This window comes from Hesperophylax consimilis, chromosome 6, assembly GCF_061612785.1.
Source record: "Hesperophylax consimilis isolate HC1 chromosome 6, BYU_Hcon_1.0, whole genome shotgun sequence".
NCBI lineage: Eukaryota > Metazoa > Arthropoda > Insecta > Trichoptera > Limnephilidae > Hesperophylax > Hesperophylax consimilis.
The window spans coordinates 36,416,262-36,441,089 of record NC_142841.1 but is presented as its reverse complement, the minus strand read 5'-3'; the positions used below and the strand labels follow the sequence as shown (position 1 = coordinate 36,441,089).

The following is a 24,828-nucleotide window of genomic DNA, read 5'->3' as shown; positions in this document are numbered from 1 at the left end:
AATATATCTGCTACCTATGCTACGAACAAATATATTTAATTTATTTGAAATTAACATGAATGAAATAAACATCGGTGTCTCTAAGTTAGTAATTAAAATGAAACGCTTTCTGTAGTAAAATAACTTTATTTACTTAATAATAATTTGTGAATTGCATACAAATTACAAATGAATGAATGGTTTGTTTTGGGTTCTAGTAGGCGCCTACAACGTACATGAGATTTAGAGGTTATTTTTAACAAAACGGCATATAATTATTATCTTATTATTAAGAGGTACATTATAAATATTATTAATGGGAATTTGTACCTACTGGCTACACTAAGTAGCTATTCAGCAGGAGCTTACAATATTATATAAAACAGATATCAAAGTACAGCAAATGAAAATTACAGCATAATAAAAATGTACATAAAAATATTTTTATTTGTACTTAAAAAACTTGTATAATAATTTATTTTAATTGTACGTATGTAGATATTCGAATCTTATTAATTATTTATAAAAATGTTAATTGCGTATGCATACATATTTGAAATTCGTGGCTAACAGGAATAATACTAATGTTGCTAGCAGACAACAAGGGAATCATTGCCAGGAATGAAAATTAGTGATTGAAATTTCGCTAGTACCTGCTTAACAAAAATATAATGCCATACTAATGAAAATAAATTACAACCGGAATATGCAAACAATTTTTTTTACGATAGGAATAGTCTTGATATTCGAGTTTCTATTTTCCAATCCTACCCCCCCCCCCCTTCCGACGAAAATTTTTTTGCCCCTGTCCGTAGCTATTGCTCCCGCACTCCGAGCGATTCATTCGAATGGATCATTCGATTCTTTTGATGTTTCGGTTAAAAAAAATCGATTATATGAATATTTCGATCATTCCCATCACTAGTCACGTATACATGGATTCATGCACTGCCGTCTCTATATGGCAATAATCTGAAATTATTTAACAATGACAGTGACAGGCAGTAACAGGTGACAGATGACAGCCACAGAGTGGTTTAGAGAGTGGTATATTTATGGTGGTTTATATATGACAGGCACTGGCGGTGATTGATAATGTTCTTGATATTATCATAAATAATAACAAACAAATAAAAGATAAACAGTACAGTGCGGGACAGAGCCAAGAGGAGCTGAAATTAGAGGACTAATATCGTATCGATATCGGTTCCATTTAGTGCTTGTTTGCTAATGAGTTAAGTTCGATTTGTCCCTGGTTGTGGAAATTCATGATAATAAAAGCAATTAACTTATAAGGTATGTAATTATTATAACATGTCTTTCCGTGTCACAGCACCTTTTAATTAGATTAATTTGAGAGACTTGTTTAAACACTTAACCTTTGATTCTGATGTTCAATTTAGTTATTTTTATTATTATTAATCAGTTTTCTTCTATTACAGTTTGTTCAAGATATTCTTTGTTCGTGTTTTTCTTTGTTTTCTGTTGTGTTCAATTGTAATTGAACATTGAACTCTTGAATATTTTAATTCAACCATTTTAGGAATGTCGTTTCTTTGTGAAATTTTTCTATTAAATTATGTATAAGCAGTTTAAAAAGTCCTTCGATAACTATATTCGTTTTAATAACAAGACTTGTGTACTCATGACTGTATTGGTTCATTGTACATTCGTATTGTATCATTTTTGTATCATGTTTGTTAATATTGAACTCTAGAATCATTAACTGTATTAAGTGTATATATTATATTTGTTAATAATTCATACAATACATGTACAGTAATAGTTCAATTATGGCTTCAAATCAACGAAATAATATATTTATTTTTCCTTGAAAATATCATGTCAAGTCATATAAAAAACATATTTTATTGATGCCTGATTTACAATAAGTTTTTAAAACATATAGCCTAAATAATGAATGTTAATTTGCAACGAAACTTCCTTGACAATAGTAAAAAATGTATTACATAGTTTTACATTATCTGTTTTACCTCCACAAATATTAAATTGACGAGATTAAATCTTATCTGATTTACGTTTGTCATCATTTTTAGATTGCAAGTTCAAAGTTCAACTGAATCAAAGGAATATTTAATTAATTAATATAATTCGGTATCTTAATAATAGTTATTTAAAATTTACCCTTTTTCCTTAGTTTTTAATTTTCTTTATTCATATAAGTTTTTTGAACAAAGTTTTTGTTTGATTATCTACTACTTTATTATACTAATTTAAAATCATGTTATCTGATATAAAGGTTATTTTGGACAAGTAGCGCTAGTTTATTTAAAGATACTACATTGACATGCTTCGAGATTATTACAAATTTTATTATGTAGGTACTTATCTAATTTATAATTGCTATCTTTTGTTATCTCTAGTTCATTTAGTTATTTTTACTTCTTTGTAAATTAATTATCTTTATTGTTTTTCAAGTAGCTATTATTAATTATTTAAGATTTTTAGTGTTTCTTCTTAAATACATATATAGCTTGATTACTTAAAAGGCCGTTGGGCGTTGCCAATATCTTTCATCCACTGTCATTTATTTTCTTTGCTTTTACTTTTCGTCCACTGGCTTTATATGTCGAAACCATCTGATCCAATCACACAGTTAAAATTATTTTTATAACACCTCGTTCCAGATAGGATGATACTAAGAATATAAAATTTTTTAATTTCTAGTTTTATAAATTTTAAAATAGGTATTCTAGCAATTATCTTGAACTACAACACTTTGTTAAATTATATGAATATGCTCAAATTGTCAGACAGAAGAATTTTAACTGACTTGGTATTTCTATATAAAATTCTAAATGATTTAGTTGACAGTCCGGTATTGCTAGAATTGATTAGCTTTCGGATTCCACAACGTAATACTAGAAGTTAGGATTTATTTCAGTGCAGAAATTCTGTTACTAACTACCATATGTATTCCTCTTTGCCCAGAATACTAATGGAGGGAAACAATTATACCAAGTCAGTGGACATCTTAAAAACTACAAATACTTAGGAATAAATTTCTTCAATAAACTGCCAGAAAATATAAGATCACTAAATGATAGTTTCAAAGAATTCAAAACACAATTAAAAAATATACTGAAATCCTAAACTAAATAACAAAAACGTAAATAAATAAAAGAAAAACAAAAACAAAAATTTAAAAAATAAAATAAAAATCTAAGAAACAAATAATACCTCATCCCATACACACAAGCAATTGCTTATTATGGGAGAACATTGAAAAATAATAAATATTAATCATATCATAATATCTTTTATCTTATTACTAGTGAAATAAATATATGTTTATCACACATTGTAAATTTTTTTATTGAATAAATATGATTTAAAAAAAAAAAAAAAATCTTCGATTTATCGTAAAACAAATATAAAATGTTGTTAATGAAGCAATTCAGTTATGTACAATAAATAATGTATATTTCTTAATATTCTCATGTAAAAGCCCCGAAAAAGGGCGTTAATAAATAAATAAATAAAAAAGCTAATACTTAAGCTAAGATCCAGATGTCAGTATGTCACTATTCAGAATATTGTTACTTGAAATGGCTTTGTGCTGTGTCCCTTCAATGCCCTCACTCCAAGAGATTCTCTATATTTAATAACTTGCAGTAGCGCTAGTCACTAAAAACTAGTGGGTTTATGAGGTTTGTCTAAGTCATGGCGGCGCATGTGCCTGCCCACCTTCTGTGTGGCAGGCTGGATTGGGATAAACTGGTTAAGGGAGACCTATTGACCTCTCCAGCCAGACTTTTTCGACCCATCGCCTTGCATCGCACTGAGAGAGATGGATTCATATGTCCATCTCTCTTGAACACACTTAATCCTCAGATTCCTCCACCCCTCATACCTTTTTCCTTCCCAGAACTTCCTCTCCTTCCTTACCTTAAAAATACCCTCCTCACAGCGTCTCGAAAGATGCCATAGGCCCTAATGGAAATTATTTTCCTCAGAGCCGCCCGTGTGGAGCTAATGTAAAAAAAATATTTTGTGCTTTCTCAAATAATATATTTCTGAATGCGTTTTTTTTATTGTTTTCTAGTGAATTGAAGATTGAACTATTGCGATGGATGTAGCATGCAACTCGCTGAAGAGTGTGAAGGGGTCGGTGAATGGTTTATTTGAAAATCGTGAACCCTGGTACATCGTCACTGTCACCACTGGCACCGTCCTCACCTCTGTGTGGTTTTACCAATTTGTCTTCAATGGAGAAGGTCAGTTATTTATATAAATCATAACTTTACTCAACACAATGATGTAACGTAGAGACCTTTTCACCAATCATAATCTCTATCTGTATTTTTCTTTGCTTCGTCTTTGCCGGATTTTCACTATTTTTGTGTTTATCTTTAGACTAGCGCATACCTATGAAACATCACATAATTATTTAACGAGCAGGCAGCATTCTGCTGATGTGTCTAGATCTGATTTCACAATATTACACAACAGTAATTTAGTTGTTTTAAATTTTAAAATTAGTTAGTCCTTTCTTCTCTCCAAATAAGAAACCAATTGAGCTTTAAATTTGTTAATATTAGTTGCATGTTGTGTAGGATTTGTAAAGCTGAAAGCTTGAGTAAAGAACACATCAGAAAAATGACAAAAGCCGCAGAATGATCAAGAAAATATTTATAGCAGCAACAATGTTTTTGTGTACATTTTTCTTGATTAGTTATGTAAGTTATCAAATTATGTCTGAATTCTTGACATCAGATCCAATTTTTAAAATGACAATTAAAATGATTTAATTTGTCCTAATTTTTTTTTAGTATTATTTATTTGTAGATAGAAATATTATTTGTAGATAATCTTTTTGAAGTTAACTGCCGTTGTTCCCAATCCTACTGATTAACTGTTGAGCCGAAATTTTGGCTTGACACTGCTCAAATGCACAACTACGCTCTTTCCAATGGAAATCAACAAAACTGAGCGATCAACCAATATAAGGAGGCCAAACTACTGGATTAAGCTTTTCTCAGTAAGATTAGTTATAAAAAGTGTCGGCAAAATGAAAAATATTTGCGATGCCCAAGCCACAGCATTAAAATCAAGCTTTATTTTTAAAATATTACATATGCTTGTTTAAAAAGATATAAAATATCGGTTTATGTGCTGAGATTGATCGTTTGAAATGTTGGAAACAACGGCCGTAAGTCCTCGATTTGAAACTTTGAGTTTGATGCAAATTAATTCAGTTACACCAGATTTTCTAGTACAGAGCTTATATTATGATGTCGGAGGAATGTGTTTAATAATAAAACTTAGGCTCTTCTTCCACAGGGATATGCTAATATTCAAAACTTTACGATACTTCATATCTTAGCGACTACCGCCATACATTTGCACGTACATTCATATACAGGCACACGTTGCCAATATTTTGTAAACTCTTTGGCGATGATGACAACTCCCTTTACCAGCCAAGTGAGGTTGCTCCCACACATATATCGTCATGACTTTAAACATGGCGTTGCTTGTGTCAGACACTTCGTAACAATGCGTGTGCTGTAGATCAATGCTAGGAACAAAACAAAAAACAGCAACTGTTTGGTTGTGAGTGTGGTTATGAAAGCATTCGAGTTTTGATAATTCAACAATTATTGGTGGCGACGTGGATCTCGTGTTTTCAGTAGCAACGTGTACAAACTGTGTGTGATAAGTTGTTTGCAATGTGAGTACTCAACATAAGTATCTGATATTTGTGTATCCTTATAGAAGCAACGAGTGTGTGCCAAGACCAAGTTTTTTGTTGTTTGTTTTTGGGGTGTTATGCCGTGTTGCGCTAACTCCTTCTTTAGCCGACGTTTCGGACAGCGTTACAGTGTCCATCATGAGGGCAGATCCGGTAGATCCGAAGATGTGTAATAGTACACATCTTCGGATCTACCGGATCTGCCCTGATGATGGACACTGCAACGCTGTCCGAAACGTCGGCTAAAGAAGGAGTTAGCGCAACAGCGCATAACACCCCAAAAACAAACAACAAAAATGCTTTTGGCCGTGAGAATCTAAAAACTTACAAGACCAAGTTGTTTGGGGGTCCATCCTCTCTGCCTACCCTGTTATATGGTAAAAAAATTTCATACAACCTGTAATAAACTATAATATAATATTAACTAAGTATATGTTTTCTGTTGCAGATATTACGACCAGATCCAAGAAGACCTTCTTCAAGTGGTTGCGCAAGGTGCCGGTGGTGCGGCGAAAGATCGAGAGCGAGATCTTCCCCATCCGCGACGGCTTCCTGAAGGACGTGGAGGAGCGCATGAGCGGCGTAGAGGCGGTGCCGGTGATGCCCCAGGGCGGCATGGACGAGGCCCTACTGATAGAGGAAGTCAAGAAGCACTTGGCCCTCGGTGAGATATCACCTCATTTTATTACACTGGCTTATTGGAGAATTTATTGTATCTGACCTGGGGGTCTAGTACGGTCAAATTGATAACTTAACAATTTCGGATGAATAGGATTAACAGATGATGATTTTATATCAGTTTCCTGAGCATGGTTGTGCTCTTTAGGCGTGACGATAGCCAAGCTGATATTGAAAAGGAAATAAATAAGAAATCACCTTACGATGGCAACACTGGCGGTTATCGATATTCCTTAACATTGAACGTCAAACAGCTACTAAAAAATATGAATAAATTTATTACAAGATAATGCATTACAAAATGATAACAAATTTATAATGTATTATTTCTAGTGAATTTACGAAACTCATTTCGGGAAAGACAACATTAGAGTAAAGACAAGACAACATAAATAAATTAAAATAAATAAATGCAGAAGTTATTTTGGAGTTTCAAAGAAAGAATGTGTCAGTCATTAATAAAACTGCTGAGGAAATAGCTTTAAAGAGCTTTTGCCAATGTTTTTTTGTTCGTTGCCGGAAGTTTTCGATTACAAGGTAATGCGTTGTATTGCTTCTGTGCAATGTATTGTAAGGAGTTAATTCCAAATTCGATAATGCCAAATTGAAATACACTCACTTTGTTATATATTGGCAGTCCGCATGTACTTTAATTGGTGATTGACTTGGTCAGTAAGTTATTTAGCCATAACTTCAATATTCAGAAAAACTTTCTGAATTCCATTTCTCCAAGACTGAACGGATTCAATCGATTGCGTTTATGGCATCTTTCATTTCTACGAGCTTCGTTAGTCTGCCTCCAATCATTAATACGCCAGTGATTTTATCTAACGAATGACATTATTCATAAAGTTGTATATGCATATTAACAGTTAATCGAAACTCAGTGACAGCCAAGATGTCGCCCTAAATTAGGCGGCTTTTGTCTACTTGTTGGAATCGATTGCTGACTGTCCTCGCACATACTCTCTGACGCCGCCTAATAACCCTAGATGACTGACTCAAAATCGTATTAAACCTAGGGTTTTTTCAATCCACTTTGCCAGATATCCTGGAGTTCTAGCTCGAATGCCGTAAATTGTCAACATTGACACTTTGGGAATGAAGCTTTATTGAAGTTGTGAGAGTACAACACAGAGTCCTAATAGAGTAGCCAGTGTAATGATGGTTTGCTGCTGACAATGAATTACTCCAGACCGATGCTCAACGCGGTTGGTCGACGTGATCGGTGTCAAATTCCCCAGGCTGAAGCTCGACACCCTGGTGGCGGAGATAGTCAACAGCGAATCCTCCAAACCGATAGTCAACACCGTAGAAGTGGAGATGGATGGTAGTGGAGTGGTTGCGGCGGTGAATTCGGTAGCTTGACGGCGTAGAAGCGGAGACCAGACTGAGTAGCCAAATTTATCGCTTGTGGTGAAAACCATGGGTCTTTCTGATGCTCTATTGAGGAAAGGATCTTGACGGCAGATGATGCGAACACAAAGAGCTTGCAGTGCTGAAGTGCAGGCTGGCAAGATGTTGCCGGGCTGTCTGGAAATGATAATGGTGGGAAGGTGTTTGCTTATCGACTGCTGGAATGTTCCGCATGTAATCAGCGGCGTGTCGCCACAACACGATAGAGGTTTTTTATCAACAATATCAGGAATTTCGCAATGAGACGGGCATCGATTCAGCCTGGCACAGACTCATTTTTACTATATTTTATTAAGATTGATAAATAAAGAAAATCACTGGAACCCCAATTCAATCTTTGAGTTGGATAACGGTTATATCAATCTTCATTGGAAGGGGTGGGGGAAAATATATGATTATAATGTAGTATTGTTTATTTCAGAATTGTAACTCTGTATATTTTCTATTGCACCAGGTAACTATAACTGGCGCGCCGGACGGGTGTCGGGGGCGGTGTACTGTCTGGACGCAGCCCTGACACGCCTGACCACGGAGGTGTACGGCCTGGCCTCCTACACCAACCCGCTGCATTCGGACGTGTTCCCGGGCGTCAACAAGATGGAGGCTGAGGTGGTGCGCATGACCGCCAACCTCTTCCACGGAGGACCCGAGGCCTGTGGTACCGTAAGTCTTATTTCCGGCTGTATTTTGTAGAGTTCGATGAATAAACAACATATTGAAGAAACTAAATAACAAAAACCAACCCAACCTAACCCAACCCAAGCTGAATCAACAATCAGACTTACGAAACTTCAATTGAAACATCGGTACCGCAATATGTAAACTGCTGATAATACGAATGTAAAGGTGATGCAAAACGTTCATACAATGAACCGAGTCAGCGATCCTGCGGGTTCGATGTCCAGACGCTACTCCAACCCGTGGCAGACGACCAAAGGAATCAGCACCTATATTATTGGAGGAGAACCTAAGTACATGATCATTCCATTCAACAAGTCCGACTTGGCATAACGTTAGTCTGCGCCTCGGCCCCGCGGCATCGTCGCCGGCCAGAATCTCCTGATCATCTGCAGATCAGTCCATCTGACCCGCGCCTCGACCACATCATCGCCGTCTACATCTGGTATCATCGTCATCGGACCAGAGCCATCTCCCAACGTCGCAATTATATTGACTCAAAATAAATATTGTGACACAACACCATCATTATATTTCATTGTCACACTTCCATTATCGCTATGTGTTCTGTTCAGTGGAGCCGTACCAGATTTATAAATCTTTTTACTGACAATTTTAAAACAATTATAGGTATAGCTCGTGATTGTACCTTGTCAGCAAGATACCATTTCCTTAAATATCTTCAAAGATACTTCTTTCCTAACTATCCAAAACCCTTTCGATGTTCTAAGTGAGGCAGCGCTCTGAGCCGTAGACTGGTATCTGTTGATGTTTTATGAGATTAGATTTGGTTCTTCTCTAGAGGAGTATTGACTTGATGTTGTGTACAATTTTGAGACAGTGGTAGTGATTCTGCTACTGATTTCCTCGATTCCTTGGTTCCATGGTAAATAAACTTTTCACCTTCTCATAAGACTGTGTGTACATAATCAATCCTTTGTTCCAGATGACGACAGGCGGTACAGAGTCCATCCTGATGGTTTGCAAGGCGTATCGAGACCGAGCGGTGGATAGCGGCGTGTCACGGCCGGAGATGATCCTGCCCGCCACGGCACACCCCGCCTTCGATAAGGCTGCCAAATACTTTTGCATCCGAGTTCGCATTATTCCTGTGGACCCCGTGACGCTCAAGGCAGATGTGAAGGCAATGCGACGGGCTATCAATGGCAGCACTTGCATGGTGAGTTTTTTTTGCAACTTCATATATATACGGATTATAATTTTTTTTATCCCAACTCCTCACAGGACTATTATTCGGAATTGTTGTGCTAAAGGTTTATTTTAAGGAAAAGCTTTTGAATGCAAAAATGAGTTTTATAAATAACCCATTCTCATGACAGTGTTGGGCGCATATTTAGCGTTTCCCAATTGTTGTCATAATCGTTCATCGTAAATTCTTCTTATGGAGGTTTATGACGCATCCCTTTTTTTTGTATTGTAGGGTTTAACCAACCGAATGCGAATTTCGTGAATAATAGCTAGCATTATTTGGCCGTTTTATGCCTCATTGTAGCATGAAAACAATTTACTCAACCTGATGTACACATTACCAGAACTGCAAGACCTAGGTAGTTGAAATAATTGTCTATTAGTTTGTTGTATTGGACTATTACGGCATTCCATTATGCTTGATATAGTGTAACCACAGGCTTGCCATATAGAGGTTGAAGAATGCATTGAATAGCATTCTCTTTACAGGTGCATCTGTAGAACCTCCTAGATAAGCATATCTGCTCATATGCTGATAGCCTGCCTTTGACAGTCAAAGTCAAGTCCATCGTTGAGAACCGTGGTTTTCATATCACACAGGTATTCCACTTTGGATACAACTTCCAGATTACCTAATATGTATGTGCGTTTTTTTGCAGCTGGTGGCGTCAGCCCCCAACTACCCATATGGCACGATGGACGACTGCGAGGCCATTGCTGCACTAGGGCTACGCTACGGCGTGGGCGTGCATATAGATGCATGCCTCGGGGGCTTCCTCATCGCCTTCATGGCCAAGGCGGGATACACGTTGCCCACCTTCGACTTCCGCCTCAAGGGGGTCACCAGCATGTCTGCTGACACTCACAAGGTATAAATACAATTTAACAAATTACAATGTTTCATGCTTTCCTTGGCTGATGCAAAACATTTGTGTTGTGTAATTTTGTGCGCAGGAGACCAACATTTAGCCCAATTATATGGACAGAGTTTGCGGACAAAATGTATTTATCACAAGGACATTAGGATTCAAACGGTTAGGATTGCATCAAAATATTAAAATGTATTTTTCTCAAGCAAGGAAGCCATTATGTATGTGCTAAAATTAGTGTGCAAGTAGGAGGAATGTTATGTGACATTTGTTACTGGTAATGTTGATTGATTTTGTTTGTGTTTCAGTACGGATTTGCCCCTAAAGGTTCATCAGTGGTGCTCTACCGCGAAGCGGCTCTACGCCATTTCCAGTATACTGTCTCCACTGAATGGCCGGGTGGCGTGTATGGCTCCCCTACTGTCAATGGTACGCTCTTTAATTTTCCTTGTCGATTAACAATCACGCAAGCTGCGTCCCCTTATATTCAATCTTTAACCCAGACACCACTCAACAAATCAGCATATACATTCACCGTGCGCAGCTCGATTTCATCGTTATTTGTTTATCATTTAAAAAACTTGTCTTGTTCAGAAACCTTGAATTTTTTTATTATAATAACATAAATATGTACACTACAAAACCATCCCATAGTAAAGTTATGGTTATTATTTATGATGCAGACAGAATAATATATAATTAAATAAACAAAATCGAAGTGAGAGAGACATTCTTATAGGCTATATAGCGGGAGATCGCCTCCCAGCCGCCGAGAATCAGGGACTTTTTTTTCATGTATCTGGATAAAGTAAAGTATTTCTTCTTTAATATTTCAACTGATGTCATTGGAATAAATATTAAGCCACATTTTAAACCCGGGTTGTGTGCTGCTCGATTACACACATATATGACAGCCGCGCAGTTGGCTTGTCTTTCCAAATCACATATGTGTGCATCAGCAACTGGTAAAAGTTAATCTCCTAATAACTGAGCATGTAGACCTTGTAGCATAGAATCGATTGATTGATTGTCTCTTGTTAAGATTTGTAATTAATTACATAATTTGATTGGAAAAAACTTTTCTCTTTTGTTAAACATTTTGTATTTGCAGATGATACGGCATTGGTCATATCACATAAAGATCTAAAAATTGCAATTGAACTCATGCAAATTGACTTTAATCAACTTTGTAAATGGTCACATGATGCAGGACTATTAATAAATGCTAAAAAAACCAAAGTTATGCATATAAGATCACCTAATGCCAGATTTCAATTTAATCCTAATATTATTTCTCATAGTTTTAATTGCATCCATAAAAATATCCCGACTAATTGTAAATGTGAAAGCTTAGAATTAGTTACAGAATATGTCTATCTTGGTGTTACAGTAGATTGCTTTTTCAAATGGGACAAACATATTAAAAAAACCTGTAAAAGACTCAGATCAATTGCTGGCAGAATGTACACATTAAATTTTTTCCTATCAATTGAAACACTTAAAATAATTTATATGTCAATGGCAGAATCTATTATAAGATATGGATTAACCATATGGGGAAATACTAGTATAACCAATCTGAAACAAGTCCAAGTTGTACAAAACGCAATTGTAAAATTACTAGTCGTCCCTAATATTTTTAAACAGAGACATAATACACCGTTGCTGTTTCAGAGTGCCAAAATTTTACCTGTTAAGGCTATACTATGGCAAAAAATCATAATTCAGTATATATTTACCCCGCAGTATAAAGAAAAATTAGAACATAAATACAGTACTAGATTCACGCGCAATGACGGGTTAATAGTTCCGAAATTTAATAATAAATACGGACAGAGAACGTTTGAATACAACATACCGAAGATATTTAATTTATTACCTGACACTATAAAGCAATGTAAATCTATGAATAAGGTTAAATATATGGTGAAAAATTGGCTATCGGAAAAAAAATATTTATTTTAATATGTATGAAATATTGTATGAAAAAATTGTTAATTCTGTAGATATAAGATGTAAATTATAACTTTAAAAAATGTATTTGAAACTAACTTTAAGCACCTGTTGACAAGCCAATTCAATCGGCTTAGCAGGACTTGTTTTTTGATATTATGTATTAACTATTTATTCAATAAAAAAAAAAAAAAAAAAAAAAAAAAAAAAAAAAAAAAAAAAAAAAAAAAAGATTAATTTTTATATCAGTCATTATACGATTTTATGTCATTTTATGATAAAAATTGTTTGATTGATAGTGGTACATAATGTATAACGAACCACAGCAAAACTGAATGGTGATAACAGAATGGTTGTTGCAAACATTCTTTTAAGAATAGGAAACCCCATAAGAAGAAGAATCCTGCAACATATGGGGAGTTCAACTTCATCAAGAGTTCTATAATATTTATAATAATATGGGAAAATCATTTCATAGTTTGTCAGTTCTTAACCACTAGAGCTATAGCTACCCAAATTTGGGTAGCTGTGTATATAGGTTGGTTTTATGAATTCAATTTAATTTATTTTGTACTTCCCACAATTAGCTAACATGTGTCGTCGCTAGCTTGATTTAGCTTCTACCTTTGAATACCAATAGACTGTAGACAACATTTTTAAATAGTAATATTCAATATTGCCTTAAATAAGTTTTATTTATTTATTGTTTATTTGTGAAAAACAGTGATTCCAATATCATTTCACATCATTTACAATTAATCATATTATATACATTTATTAAATTTAATCAGTTGCGATGCATCATCGTGTTAAAAAAAAATGCTTATTCTAATCTTGAATTCATTGTGTTTTGACTGAAATATGTCTATTTCTGAAAGAAGTTGGTTTAAAAGCGTCATTTTCCTCAGAGGCATGAGCATTGGTAGGTTGGTCCTGCCTCTTGGAAAAATAAAGAGCTAGTGCTGCCTAGCTCTGGTGAAGTTATAGGGGACATAAAACGTAATATGCTCCAGAACATCAGGATTGCAAATGTGTCCGTTGAGCAGCTTATGTGCTACTACTACCGTTGCAATTTTTACAACATCTAGACAATCTAATAGCATTCCAGCGAGAAATTCATAGGGACATAACAAGGGGTAGTACCCAAACTTTCGCATGTAAAGGTATCGCATAAGCTTTTTTTTTGCACCTTTTCTGTGTATGGCATCTTCGGGTCCCCTAATTACTGAGCCACTCTCGAGACTGCTACGAACCAGAGTAAAATAAAGCTTTATGACTGTCGTATTAGAAAAAGATTTTGCATTGCAGATTACAAAACCTAGCATTCGCATGGCAGTGTTGCACACTGAACCGATTTGAGAACGAAAAGTCAGGCGCGTGTCAAAAGCAATTCCTAAATCCTTCGGTAAAGAAATGTGTTTTAACGAGGTGCCAGATATTTTAAAGTTAAAGTACAGCGTATGCCTTGCTCTCGTAAAGCGCATAATTGTACACTTTCCGCTGTTAAAGTAAAGTTTATTTCGATTACTCCACTCCACTATGCCGTCGATATTGAATTGTAAACGAATAGAGTCCTCTTTAGTCTTTATTCTGGTGTAAAGTTTAATATCATCAGCAAATAACAATAAAATAATGAATTTTATGAACAGAGCTATGACATTAATAAACATAGAAATTAATAGAGGTGCTAAATTAGACCCTTGTGGGACCCCATAATTTGTAAGGTAAGGTTTAGAAGCGACCTACCCATAAACTACTGTATTGTTTTCTATTAGACAAATAATTATGAAAGAACAAAAGCAGTCGGTGTGACAAACCAAATTATTTTAGTAAAATTAAGTGATCTACTTTGTCAAAAGCTTTCGCAAATCATTAAGTGTCAGCTACACTACTCGCTTCGACGCTTCGACGAAGTCCTCGACGAAGTTAGCCAAAGTTCGAAGTGCGTGCCCACACATTCGTGCAACTTCGCGAGTAACTCAGTCCAACTCAGTCTCTCGGACTCGAGTCCTTTGACTTGGGCGCATTTACCGACAACAATCGGAAGTCGGGCGAAGCGAAGCGAAGTTGCCCGAAGCGAAGTGATGTTCGTGCCCACACTATCGTATTCGGTCAACTTCGCGAGTAGTGTAGCTGGGCTTTTATACGAAACCTCAACTTGTTTTTTTGTTGTTTAAAATATTTGAGACGTAATCCGTGAATACCATTAAGTTAGTTGTTGTAGATCTGCCCTCTCTAAACCCATGTTGCTGTTTTATGAGAAAAGGTACAATAAATAAATGTATGATGAGTTCAAATAATTTGGCTGTTTGCCGAAAGACTCGCCACAGGTCTGTAGTTGGATATACACGATTTATTGTCGCTTTTGTGTAAGAGATTTTCCGTCGGTCAGGGAATTTTCCAGAGTTAAGTGAAATATTAAAGATATGTAAGAGAGGTTACATAATGGCTCAGCACATCCTTTCCAAATAATTGTATTTATAAAATCTGGTCCAACAGATTTTTTTTTGGTTTAAATTTTTTAATTGCGGCTAGGAAATCATTTTCATTTACACCTAAAATGTCAACATTTTGGGCCGATTATGAGCATATAAGTCAAATTCAGCTCTTTGTTCGCCGTACACTGACTCATAGAAGAATTCCGCAAATGCTTCCGGAATATCGGCACTAATGTCCATTCCATGAGATTTGCTTTAGAAACCCACCATCTTTCCTCTTTTCGGATACAAATTTCCAGAAAGATTTGGGATCACTCTTGGCGTTATTTTCGAAATTCTTTGAACAAATTCTATATGAGCAGTATTTATGCAACATATGATTTTTAATCTCGGAACACAAAACATTTCCCGATCTCCTACCAATCCGGTGCGCTTCCAGTTGATGCTTGTATTTCATTTTCAAGTCTCTACGAATCTCACCATTGAACCATTTAGGGTAAATTCTTTCAGAGCTAGAAAATTAAACCATTTAGGGTAAATTCTTTCAGAGCTAGAAGATTAAACCGTTTAGGGTAAATTCTTTCAGAGCTAGAAGATTAAACCATTTAGGGTAAATTCTTTCAGAGCTAAAAGATTAAACCATTTAGGGTAAATTCTTTCAGAGCTAGAAGATTAAACCATTTAGGGTAAATTCTTTCAGAGCTAGAAGATTAAACCATTTAGGGTAAGTTCTTTCAGAGCTAGGTATGTTTTTTTTAAAACATATGTCAAAAATGTCATAAATTACACTATACAAATATTTTACGGCTAAAGCAACGTCATTTAGTTTCAATAAAGGTTTCCAGTTGTGGAAAATCACATTCTTGGTTCCATCCCCACTTAGTACAATTTCCATTATCGTTATTTAACAAATTCTGACGACTGGCTTTTCTTTCATTGAGTGCGATTTCTATAGATAAAGATAGATGGCAGGAATCTTCACTAACAAGTGAATACAGAATTGAACACTTTTAAATCAAAATTACTGATAAAAATGTCCAGTGTCCTAATCATTACATTAGTGATTAAGTTGTTTTGTTCCATTTGGAACAGTTCCATAAATTATAAGAAATCTCTTTGAGTTGATATCTTTTATTGCTCGCACAGGAGATAAGTTAAAATCACCAACAATAATAATTTTTTATCTACTAAAAAGGTAAAAATTAGCTATGACCTTATTGAAAAGGTGTAAGTATTTCTCTGCGAAGCTGGTGAAGTGTACACTATACAGATGTAAAACTTAATTAATTTATTTTAGCCTTAATCCACATATTTTCACCGTCACTTTCTAAAAAGGAGAGCCTCTGGTTTCGCATGACGCGGTCACGTCTCTCACGTCTGAGGGTCTGTCCTTTCTGAAGACATTGTATCGTTGATCGAAGAGTTGACAGTGTGAATGCTGTCATGAAGTCATGTCTCTGATAGTAATATAAGGGCCGAACATATGAAATTCTCACGTTTATAACTTTTATTATTAAATTATTTTCTTAATAAATTTTTTCTTAAATATTAGATAGGCGGTGAAATATAGGTTGATTCATTGGCTTTAAGCCACACTAAGCAGTATATATATTTCTGTATTAATATTCAGAGGTGTGATTTTTTTATGTAGGCCTGAAAACCTCTATGGCTCAATGCATTTTTTTTTTTAATATGCTACTGATCAAGTGTTTTAAAGATGGTCTTATATCCAGGTTCCCGCGCTGGTGGCGTGATAGCGGCTTGCTGGGCCACCATGAGGTTCTTCGGGATGAAGCGCTACATCGAGATGACTGAGAGCATCATCCGAACTGCTAGATACATCGAAGAAAAGTAAGTTCTTATCATTATCTTTACCAAACAAACCATTCAACGACTTTAAAAACGCATTACTGTTTGGTTTATAAATGAGAATTTGTTTGGTTCGCAGTTGTCCTGGTAAGACAATGATCCTGGGTTTGATTCCCAGTTGAGACCATTACCTTTTTATTTTTCTATGCATTGTTCTGTTTCATGTTTCGTTTAGATTTATTAGTATTATCTTCTTCTTCAATAATATATTACAAGGATAACCTTCAAAAGTTAGTAAAAAAATTATTTTTATTTTTTTAAATCATTTTAATTTTTTAAAGTAATTTTGCTCAGAACTACTCCTTGGTGCTTAACCTCTTGAACGCGTTAATTTGCTCCGTTTTATCTATACCCGTACGCGGTACATATTTTCAAATACCTACACACGCAATTAAATGTCAAATTATAGAATTCTGGCATGATTTATTGGACTATATAGACAGAACAGATTATTCTCCACAATATGAAAACAAATCCTCGTGTGTCAACACTCTTAGATGTTTATGAAAACAAAAACATAAAATTTCATACAAAGACGTACCGTATCTTTTGAATGTGGTCCCGCCATTCACTCGGCGTGTGTGTACTTAGGCCACTGCGTTGATAGACACAAGTGGGACACCATGATCACTTATCATTTTTAGTTATGAAAAGTTGTGAATGACATACTAGGACTAACGCCATCCGTTGACAAAAATGTAAACTAATGGACTAAAAGGCGCGAAGAGGTGCACTTGATTATCGATCTTTTTTTATGAAATACAATTTTATTTTTGAGAAATTCTTGTAGATGTCAGCATCGTGATAGTTCTACGAATGTCCAAGTGAGCAAGAAATACATTTATGACGAAAGAGCGCTGGAATATCGGCCATCAAAGTTTCCGTATCAACTGTTGATACAGCCGCGTGTGAGTATAGACTTTTAGCCGTAACAACAGTTGATACGGCCGCGTGCAAAGAGTTAAGCCACTCTAATTCTGAGCACCTCATATTGTACTTAGTGTGCCAATATTAGCCCAATGGATCAAATATACAAACACAATTTCCTTCTTGCCGGTCAAATATGTACATTTTGTAGCCAACCGACATGTTTAATTACCATATGTTTACCTTTCTCGCGATACTAGGCAGATTGCACCTTATAATGTTGTATGTCTCGAAGCAATTATGTTGTAAATTTCCACTTACAAAGACTGCATAAATTTTGAATTGTGCATTATTCCATGGACTTATATACGGTGAAACCCATATATAAGGTTTCCACATGAGAAGTTTTCTTAAATTTGGATTTTGACAAAATACCTAACCAAACTGAATAATAATTTTTTTAATCAAAAGGTCTAGCAATTATCTAGTAAAGATATGAGCTACTCCATTTATTTGTATTTCGAAATATAAAATATAGGCCATCAAAGAAGTCGATTTTTCATGATTTTAGAGGCAATTATTGTGAGTTAACGATTATTAGAAAAAATATTTTTTTTCTACCTTCTTTGTAAGTAAAGGGTTTTCCAATAAGAGGTGTTATTTTGATATTCAATCGTAAAAGATCAATGGTTTCGTTGCTTGTGTGGCACGTAGCGCCGTCTCGTTGAAAGTAAACGTTGTCCAGATCAATACCATCCAATTCCGGCCATAAAAATCATTAATCATCTCTCGATAGCGCAATCCATTCACCGTAACTGTTGCTCCAGCCTCATTTTCGAAAAAGTAAGGTCCAATGACTCCGCCGGACCATAAACCGCACCAAACAGTCACATGTTGAAGATAGAGAGGCTTTTCAACAATAACTCTTGGGTTTTCCGAGCCCCAGATGCGACAATTTTGCTTGTTGACGAAGCCACCGAGGTGGAAATGGGCCTCATCACTCAAGATGATTTGCATTTGATTCACTCATGTGAATCTTAATAATTTTAATGCGTTGTTGAAGCGTGTATCGTTCCATTTTTATTAATGGCGTAGTTTCTACTTGTCAAATGTCAAAAAATGACAGCTTCAAAAGTAACATCTACCGAAATAACGGGCTATTCAAAATAACACCTCTTATTGGAAAACCCTGTATAATGAAATATAAAATAAAAATTAATGAAATAAGCATTTTGATGGGTATAAATTTAACTAACAAATGACCGATTTACTTATTCGGGGCCTTGTTGGCCCGCAGACACCACCCAGACCCATGTTCTAGGTCAGTCTCTGGAAACTCATAGTGGAAGCGGGAAACTTTTGAATCTACATCACATTTGGGGTCGATTTTGTGGTACAACTTTTTTGTATTGTTATATATATTTGTTTTGTAATATTATGAAAATGTTGAAATGCAAAAGTAATGTGGTAATATTTAGTTTGTTTAATTATTTCCAGCATGCGTCAAGTGCCCGGTCTGTTTGTGTTTGGTACACCAGCCACCTCCGTGATCGCGCTGGGCTCCAAGGACTTTGACATCTTCCTGCTGTCCGGGGAACTGCATAAACTGGGCTGGAGTCTCAATCCGCTGCAGTTTCCTTCAGGGTACGCACATCACTTACTAACATTTATAATCCACAAAAGTTTTCAGGTAATTCCAGACAACTACTAACCTAACCTAAAATTAAAACTTAACTTGACTTAAAAAAAACTTAACCTAACGTAAAACTTAATAATACAGATTCTTTCACTCAGCACACCCTAGACCTGTTTTAACTCGACCGTTTTGCATTTTATTCATGTCTATAAATTTGTTTGTATGTTTCCACTTCAAGATGGTGACTATTTTAATGGTTCAGTAAAGATTTTTTTTTCAAATGTCAAATTTTCGATTTGCATTTTTTCGCATCTGCATCATTTGCGTTTAAAAAAAGAACTCTCTATAGTGAGGTTTCTCTGGTTAAAATTGTAATGTTCTTTATTTGAAATTAAAAGATGTTTCATATATAAAATAATATACATGGTTTATAACTAAGTCAGTAGGTATTTAATTACCTGCTTATAAATCTCAAGATTTCGGAGGAAATTTTTGTTTTGATTTATTAAATAAGAGAAAATTAGAAACATACTTTTTTGGATGCGAGGTCTATTGTTCACAGAACTACTAGTATTCTTCTCACGTGCTCTCCTTATTTATAGCGTAACTTAACATTTTTTTTATGTTTGAATTTGAATGCTTGTTTTGATTTGCGAGTTAAAGTTTTTTAAATTTATTTATTTATACACCTAAAAAGGCTTTTACATAAAAGTAATACATGGTTCAGTTTACATTGGAGAATATCTGTATTATATAGGACATAATAACAGTACGTAGATGTAATCCCTTACAAAGTAGGTACAAAATAGATCTATGAATACACAAATATAAAACTGTGATTTTAAATATAATGAGAATATAATGAAAAAAAAACTAGATAAAATACAATATCAGTATAACATGTAACATAAAATAGCAGGTAAATAAAGGTAACATAAAATAATATAGAAACTAGAACAATACTACATATAAGACAAATCACTAAAACTATGTTACCAATGCTACTATAATTTCCATGTTTCAACAAAGTTCTGGTATATAAATGGTGTCATTAAATATATCAATAGTATCCCTAAACTTGTTGCCTAGATCATGCATCCTATTGGTTAGTGAGTGTGCTGATTGGTTGTGTATGTATTACAGAAGAATGTTACATTTTGTCTTGTGTTCCTAGTCGGTGCATGGAATTTTATAGTAGCGAAAATGGCAGGGTTGTCAATTAAATTGTTAATGACTCTGTGTAATACAACCAGGTCCGACATAATTCGCCTATCAGACAGCATTATTAGGTCGAATTGATTCATCAAACTGACATAATTAATGTATTCAATTGAAATTTTGAGCTTAAAAGTGCTGAACTCTTTCTGTATTGTTAGAGTGAACTTTATACAGAGGGGATCAAAGAGGTTAATTATATTCCACTTGACTTCTAACTAATGAAATATAGAGGTTTCTCATACAATATAAGGCCTTAAAATCAATTAAAGTTTTGCAAAGGAAACAAAGCCTACATTGTTAATGTGTGCAATGATTGTCAAGTTTTTATCGAATATTACACCCAAGTCACGAATTTGTTGATTTAATATTATTTAATGTATATTCATGCAAGTTATTATAATGAGTTTTGGAAAATCGTATTACTTGACATTTCAAGTATTACGATTTTGTTCACACCATTCATGAATTTGATCTAAGTTAGGCTAGATCTAAATTGTATACATTTCATATTCTTTTATATATTTTTAAGGCGTCTGCAAATAGCAGGACTTCTACACCCTTAAATTGGTCGACAATGTCATTGATGAATATTATTATTATACCTGCGATTTGTCACTCATAAAGTAACCAAAATATGTATAGGAGGTGTGATTGTATGCACACAATATTGATTGATATTGAATGCACACAATAGGAGCTAAATGATTTAAAAGTACAAATATTAATTGTCATTGCAGAATTCATCTGTGCGTAACTCTGCTGCACACGGCTGATGGTGTTGCTGACTCCTTTATTGAGGATGTGAGACAAGCTACGGCTGAGATCATGAAAGATCCCAAAAAACCCGTGGAGGGCAAGGTTGGTCACCATTTTGTGCTCTGTTCTTCATATTCCTTGAATAATCAAATGATTGTTCAAATTAAAATACATTCATGTGAGTTCCAGCCAATACTTCATTGCAAAAATGTTGTCTGTGCCTATCAATAGACAAAATTATTGTCACTAGAGTCAACTGCACCCAACCCAACCGTCTGGAGCCAGTGATACTATGGCATCCCAGATTGAGGTATGTTGTGAAGTTGATGGTGAGTACAGAGGGGGAGGAGACAGGAAATAGGAAGGTGGAGAAGTATCTGACTATTCAGATTTGATCACCAAACATTTCGATTATGAATAGATCAATTTATGCTTAAAATGTGACTTAACGCGTTGAGCCCACTTTCTGATTGTTTACAATGTTACATTAGAGATTGTCTTATCAAAGTGAGGGGGTAACTCAACCTTTTCTGTAAAAGCGAAGTCTTATAAACATTGTTTTGAATGTGTTCCAGATGGCAGTATACGGTGTTGCCCAAGAAATAGCTGACCGCTCGCTTGTGAGCGACATAACCAAGTACTTTGTGGACGCCATGTACCACGTGCCCACCCAAGGACCTGCTCCCAACAATGCCTTGGAGAGTGGCAAGACTGCTAATTAGTATCCATTCCTATTTACATATAGGCCAAACTATTCAAAGAAATTAGGTATATGTAATAATGCAATAGTGCCATCTGTTAGCGTGAATGAAGTTACTATTTTTAGGTAGCTGCACAATGATAGAAGTTAACTATAACTTTGGTGTACCGTGTGAACTAATGTTTTGATTTTGAAAAATTGGCTCAAGGCCCTCAAACTGCCCCTGTTTTTTGGATAGGTTAAAATATCACATGAACTTTATGTAAATTTATTACGCTAGTCGAGTGTTCATGTGGGCGTTATTTCTTTTAAGATTTACATTTTAATTATAGGACAAGTATATTTTCACCAGTTCCATAAAATCGTGCTGAGCTCATATAAAATACCAATTGCTTAGAGCGTGGTACCTTTTTACATAAATAAAAGATTCCACAGAAATGATGTATCTCATCCATTTCATCTACGTTTTGAATCATTCATTTGATCAAATGCCATAAATCATTCATTTGACTAAGCGAAACACATCTTTTATTTAAACCCTCAGGCCTCTGGTATATTGACTGTTATATTTCTAGAAGCTGGTCAGATGGTTCGAGAATATTGAGAATCATATTTGACATAATTGACATGCATCTACAATGTCAATGTTTTACTTACGAATTTGCATGGACAATATTGAAATGCGTTCAAAATTTATAAAACCTCCCTCTATACGCTGCACATTGCAGTGCACCTGAAGGTAATAATAATTTCACTGGACTGCTATTGTAGTTGTTCGTATCCTAAGGGTTAAATAAATAAAATATATAAAAAGCTTCTCAAATAATATCCAGTCAAACAGTGAGCTAACGTGGAGGAGAGAGGTTGTGCATTTTTTGCTAAAAATTTATGTAAGCGTGTAGGCACGTTAGAAAAAAGGTCGTATTTACGGTTAGTTGTTACGTTATTATGCATCATTGCTTATCCAAGTTGATTTTTTTTACATATTTTTTCGTACGGATTCCATGCAAGTGGTCTTTCGATCAGTGTTGCCAACGAAGGCGATTTATCGCCATTTAGGCTACTCAGAACGAGAATCGGCGACGAAAAAATCTAAAAGGCGACTGGTCGCCTATTAGGCTACCTCAGAGACAAGTTATGTAAATCAGCCAAATGACAAATAATAAATAATTGAAATGAAAATTGTGAATGGAAAAATGTGAGGAATTTTTCGAAATGGAATTCCGTAGCCACCCCTCCCCCATGGATTTCAAAATTGCTGTGGGGAATCACATATGATGTTTTTGGTTATGGGGAATTTTTTTTCAGCGAAGTTCTGTAACAACCCCCCCCCATGGATTTCAAATATTTTGTGGGGAGTACTAATTTGGAATTATTTTGGGGAATATATGTGGGCAGAATTTATGCGAGTTCATTAGAATTACTGCAACTAAAATTCGGCTACATTAGGCTACTAAATGTTTGAAAAACGGCGACATTAAGCCAAGATCCGTTGGCAACACTGCTTTCGATATGGATTCGGTATGGAAAAGAGGTGTTGTTCTATTTTTGATACCGATTTTAATATAGGTTATATAATATACATTATGAAGTAGGCACTATTGTTGAAATTTTTTTAAGTAACTACCTCCATTAGAAATAAATTTGAACGTATAGGTAAATGTTTTGTAATATAATACCGCCCTTGCGGTGAAATTTCACAAAACTGCTGTACAAAACAATGATAAACTTCCCAAAAGATATAAATGAAAGGGGAAAAAATCAAGGAATCAGGCTCAACCTCGGCTGTATGCTGCAATGCATATAAGTCTAACGATTAACACACTAACGTCATTCAAATGTTGTTTGTTTCCTAAACTCACATAGCCAGTCTTGCAAGCGTAATGACAGTATGTTTGTATTCCATACTGTTTTCTGTGTATTTCCAATTTTTTATGATTATTATTGAATATTTATTGAACATTATTATTTTTCTACAAATTTACCCAGATCACTATGTAATCTATATATGTACGTATATTTTGTAATTTAAAAATATAAATTTACCCACAATATAGTTTTTTAATAGAGTGTTTATGCATATGAAGCATTCCTGTTATGTAGTGATAAAACAATGGATTTATTCAGAGTTGTACTTTTAAATTATACCCACATAAAATATATTTGAATTACAAGTTTTGTTACACCCTTGTTAATTTATTATTTATAATGTAATTCCTCACACCATTAGCAGCCAATAGACACTGGGATAATCTGCACTTAACATTTACCATGCTGGTCAATTTTTTGAAAAAATGTTTTAGGTAAATATCATGAATCACAAATGCAACACCTCGTGCGGTGTTATCCGCTGATGGATCACATGTGCAACAGCCGTATAGATCATGTTAAGCTTTTATTTTTCAAAGCACTGAGAGATCTTTAAGCAGTTTGAAAATAAAGTACCTCCCTAATATTTGTATATCCTCTCCCTCATGCCTCCTCTCCCTTTCCCCCTACCCCCCACCGCTCAACTCCACTCCACATTTATCTTCCTAACATATGTTTGGACGACAGATGAACTGGGTAGAATGGAATGTAAGTATATTATGTGCATTAACTCTTGGTGTGCCGAAGCTAAATTTTCACCATCTGCCAGCTGATGCTATTTTCGTAATAACTTATTTGTATTTTGCAAAGCAATGTTTTTATAAATTGTACCGTCTTACCAGATAATGTATTTATTAATTTACATAAACAGTATTTAATTTACATAAACAGTATTCAATTAATATAAACAGTATTTAATTTACACAAACAGTATATAATCAACAATGAGTTTCCCCAGGATTGCTACTTATATTCGG

At 34.9% G+C, this 24,828-nt stretch overlaps 1 protein-coding gene across 1 annotated transcript; it reads left to right on the top strand.

Moving 5' to 3' along the window:
• Positions 1 to 981: 981 nt before the first annotated feature.
• Sply (Sphingosine-1-phosphate lyase) lies at positions 982 to 24,129 on the top strand. Its single transcript, XM_089632942.1, has 11 exons — positions 982 to 1,275; positions 4,046 to 4,217; positions 6,144 to 6,359; positions 8,244 to 8,452; positions 9,414 to 9,647; positions 10,336 to 10,545; positions 10,854 to 10,974; positions 16,670 to 16,787; positions 19,170 to 19,316; positions 21,264 to 21,384; positions 21,858 to 24,129. Exons 2-11 carry the CDS (start codon positions 4,070 to 4,072, stop codon positions 22,002 to 22,004), a joined length of 1,671 nt encoding a protein of 556 aa, XP_089489068.1. The 5' UTR covers positions 982 to 1,275; positions 4,046 to 4,069; the 3' UTR covers positions 22,005 to 24,129.
• The last annotated feature ends 699 nt before the right edge of the window (positions 24,130 to 24,828 follow it).

What these genes read in the sequence shown, in the direction of transcription:
- Sply (XM_089632942.1), top strand. Translation starts at nt 4,070, where the DNA reads ATGGATGTAGCATGCAACTCGCTGAAGAGTGTGAAGGGGTCGGTGAAT. An exon ending in CAAGAAGCACTTGGCCCTCG is followed by an intron (nt 6,360 to 8,243) that starts GTGAGATATCAC and finishes CTATTGCACCAG; the next exon opens with GTAACTATAACTGGCGCGCC. An exon ending in GACCCGAGGCCTGTGGTACC is followed by an intron (nt 8,453 to 9,413) that starts GTAAGTCTTATT and finishes CCTTTGTTCCAG; the next exon opens with ATGACGACAGGCGGTACAGA.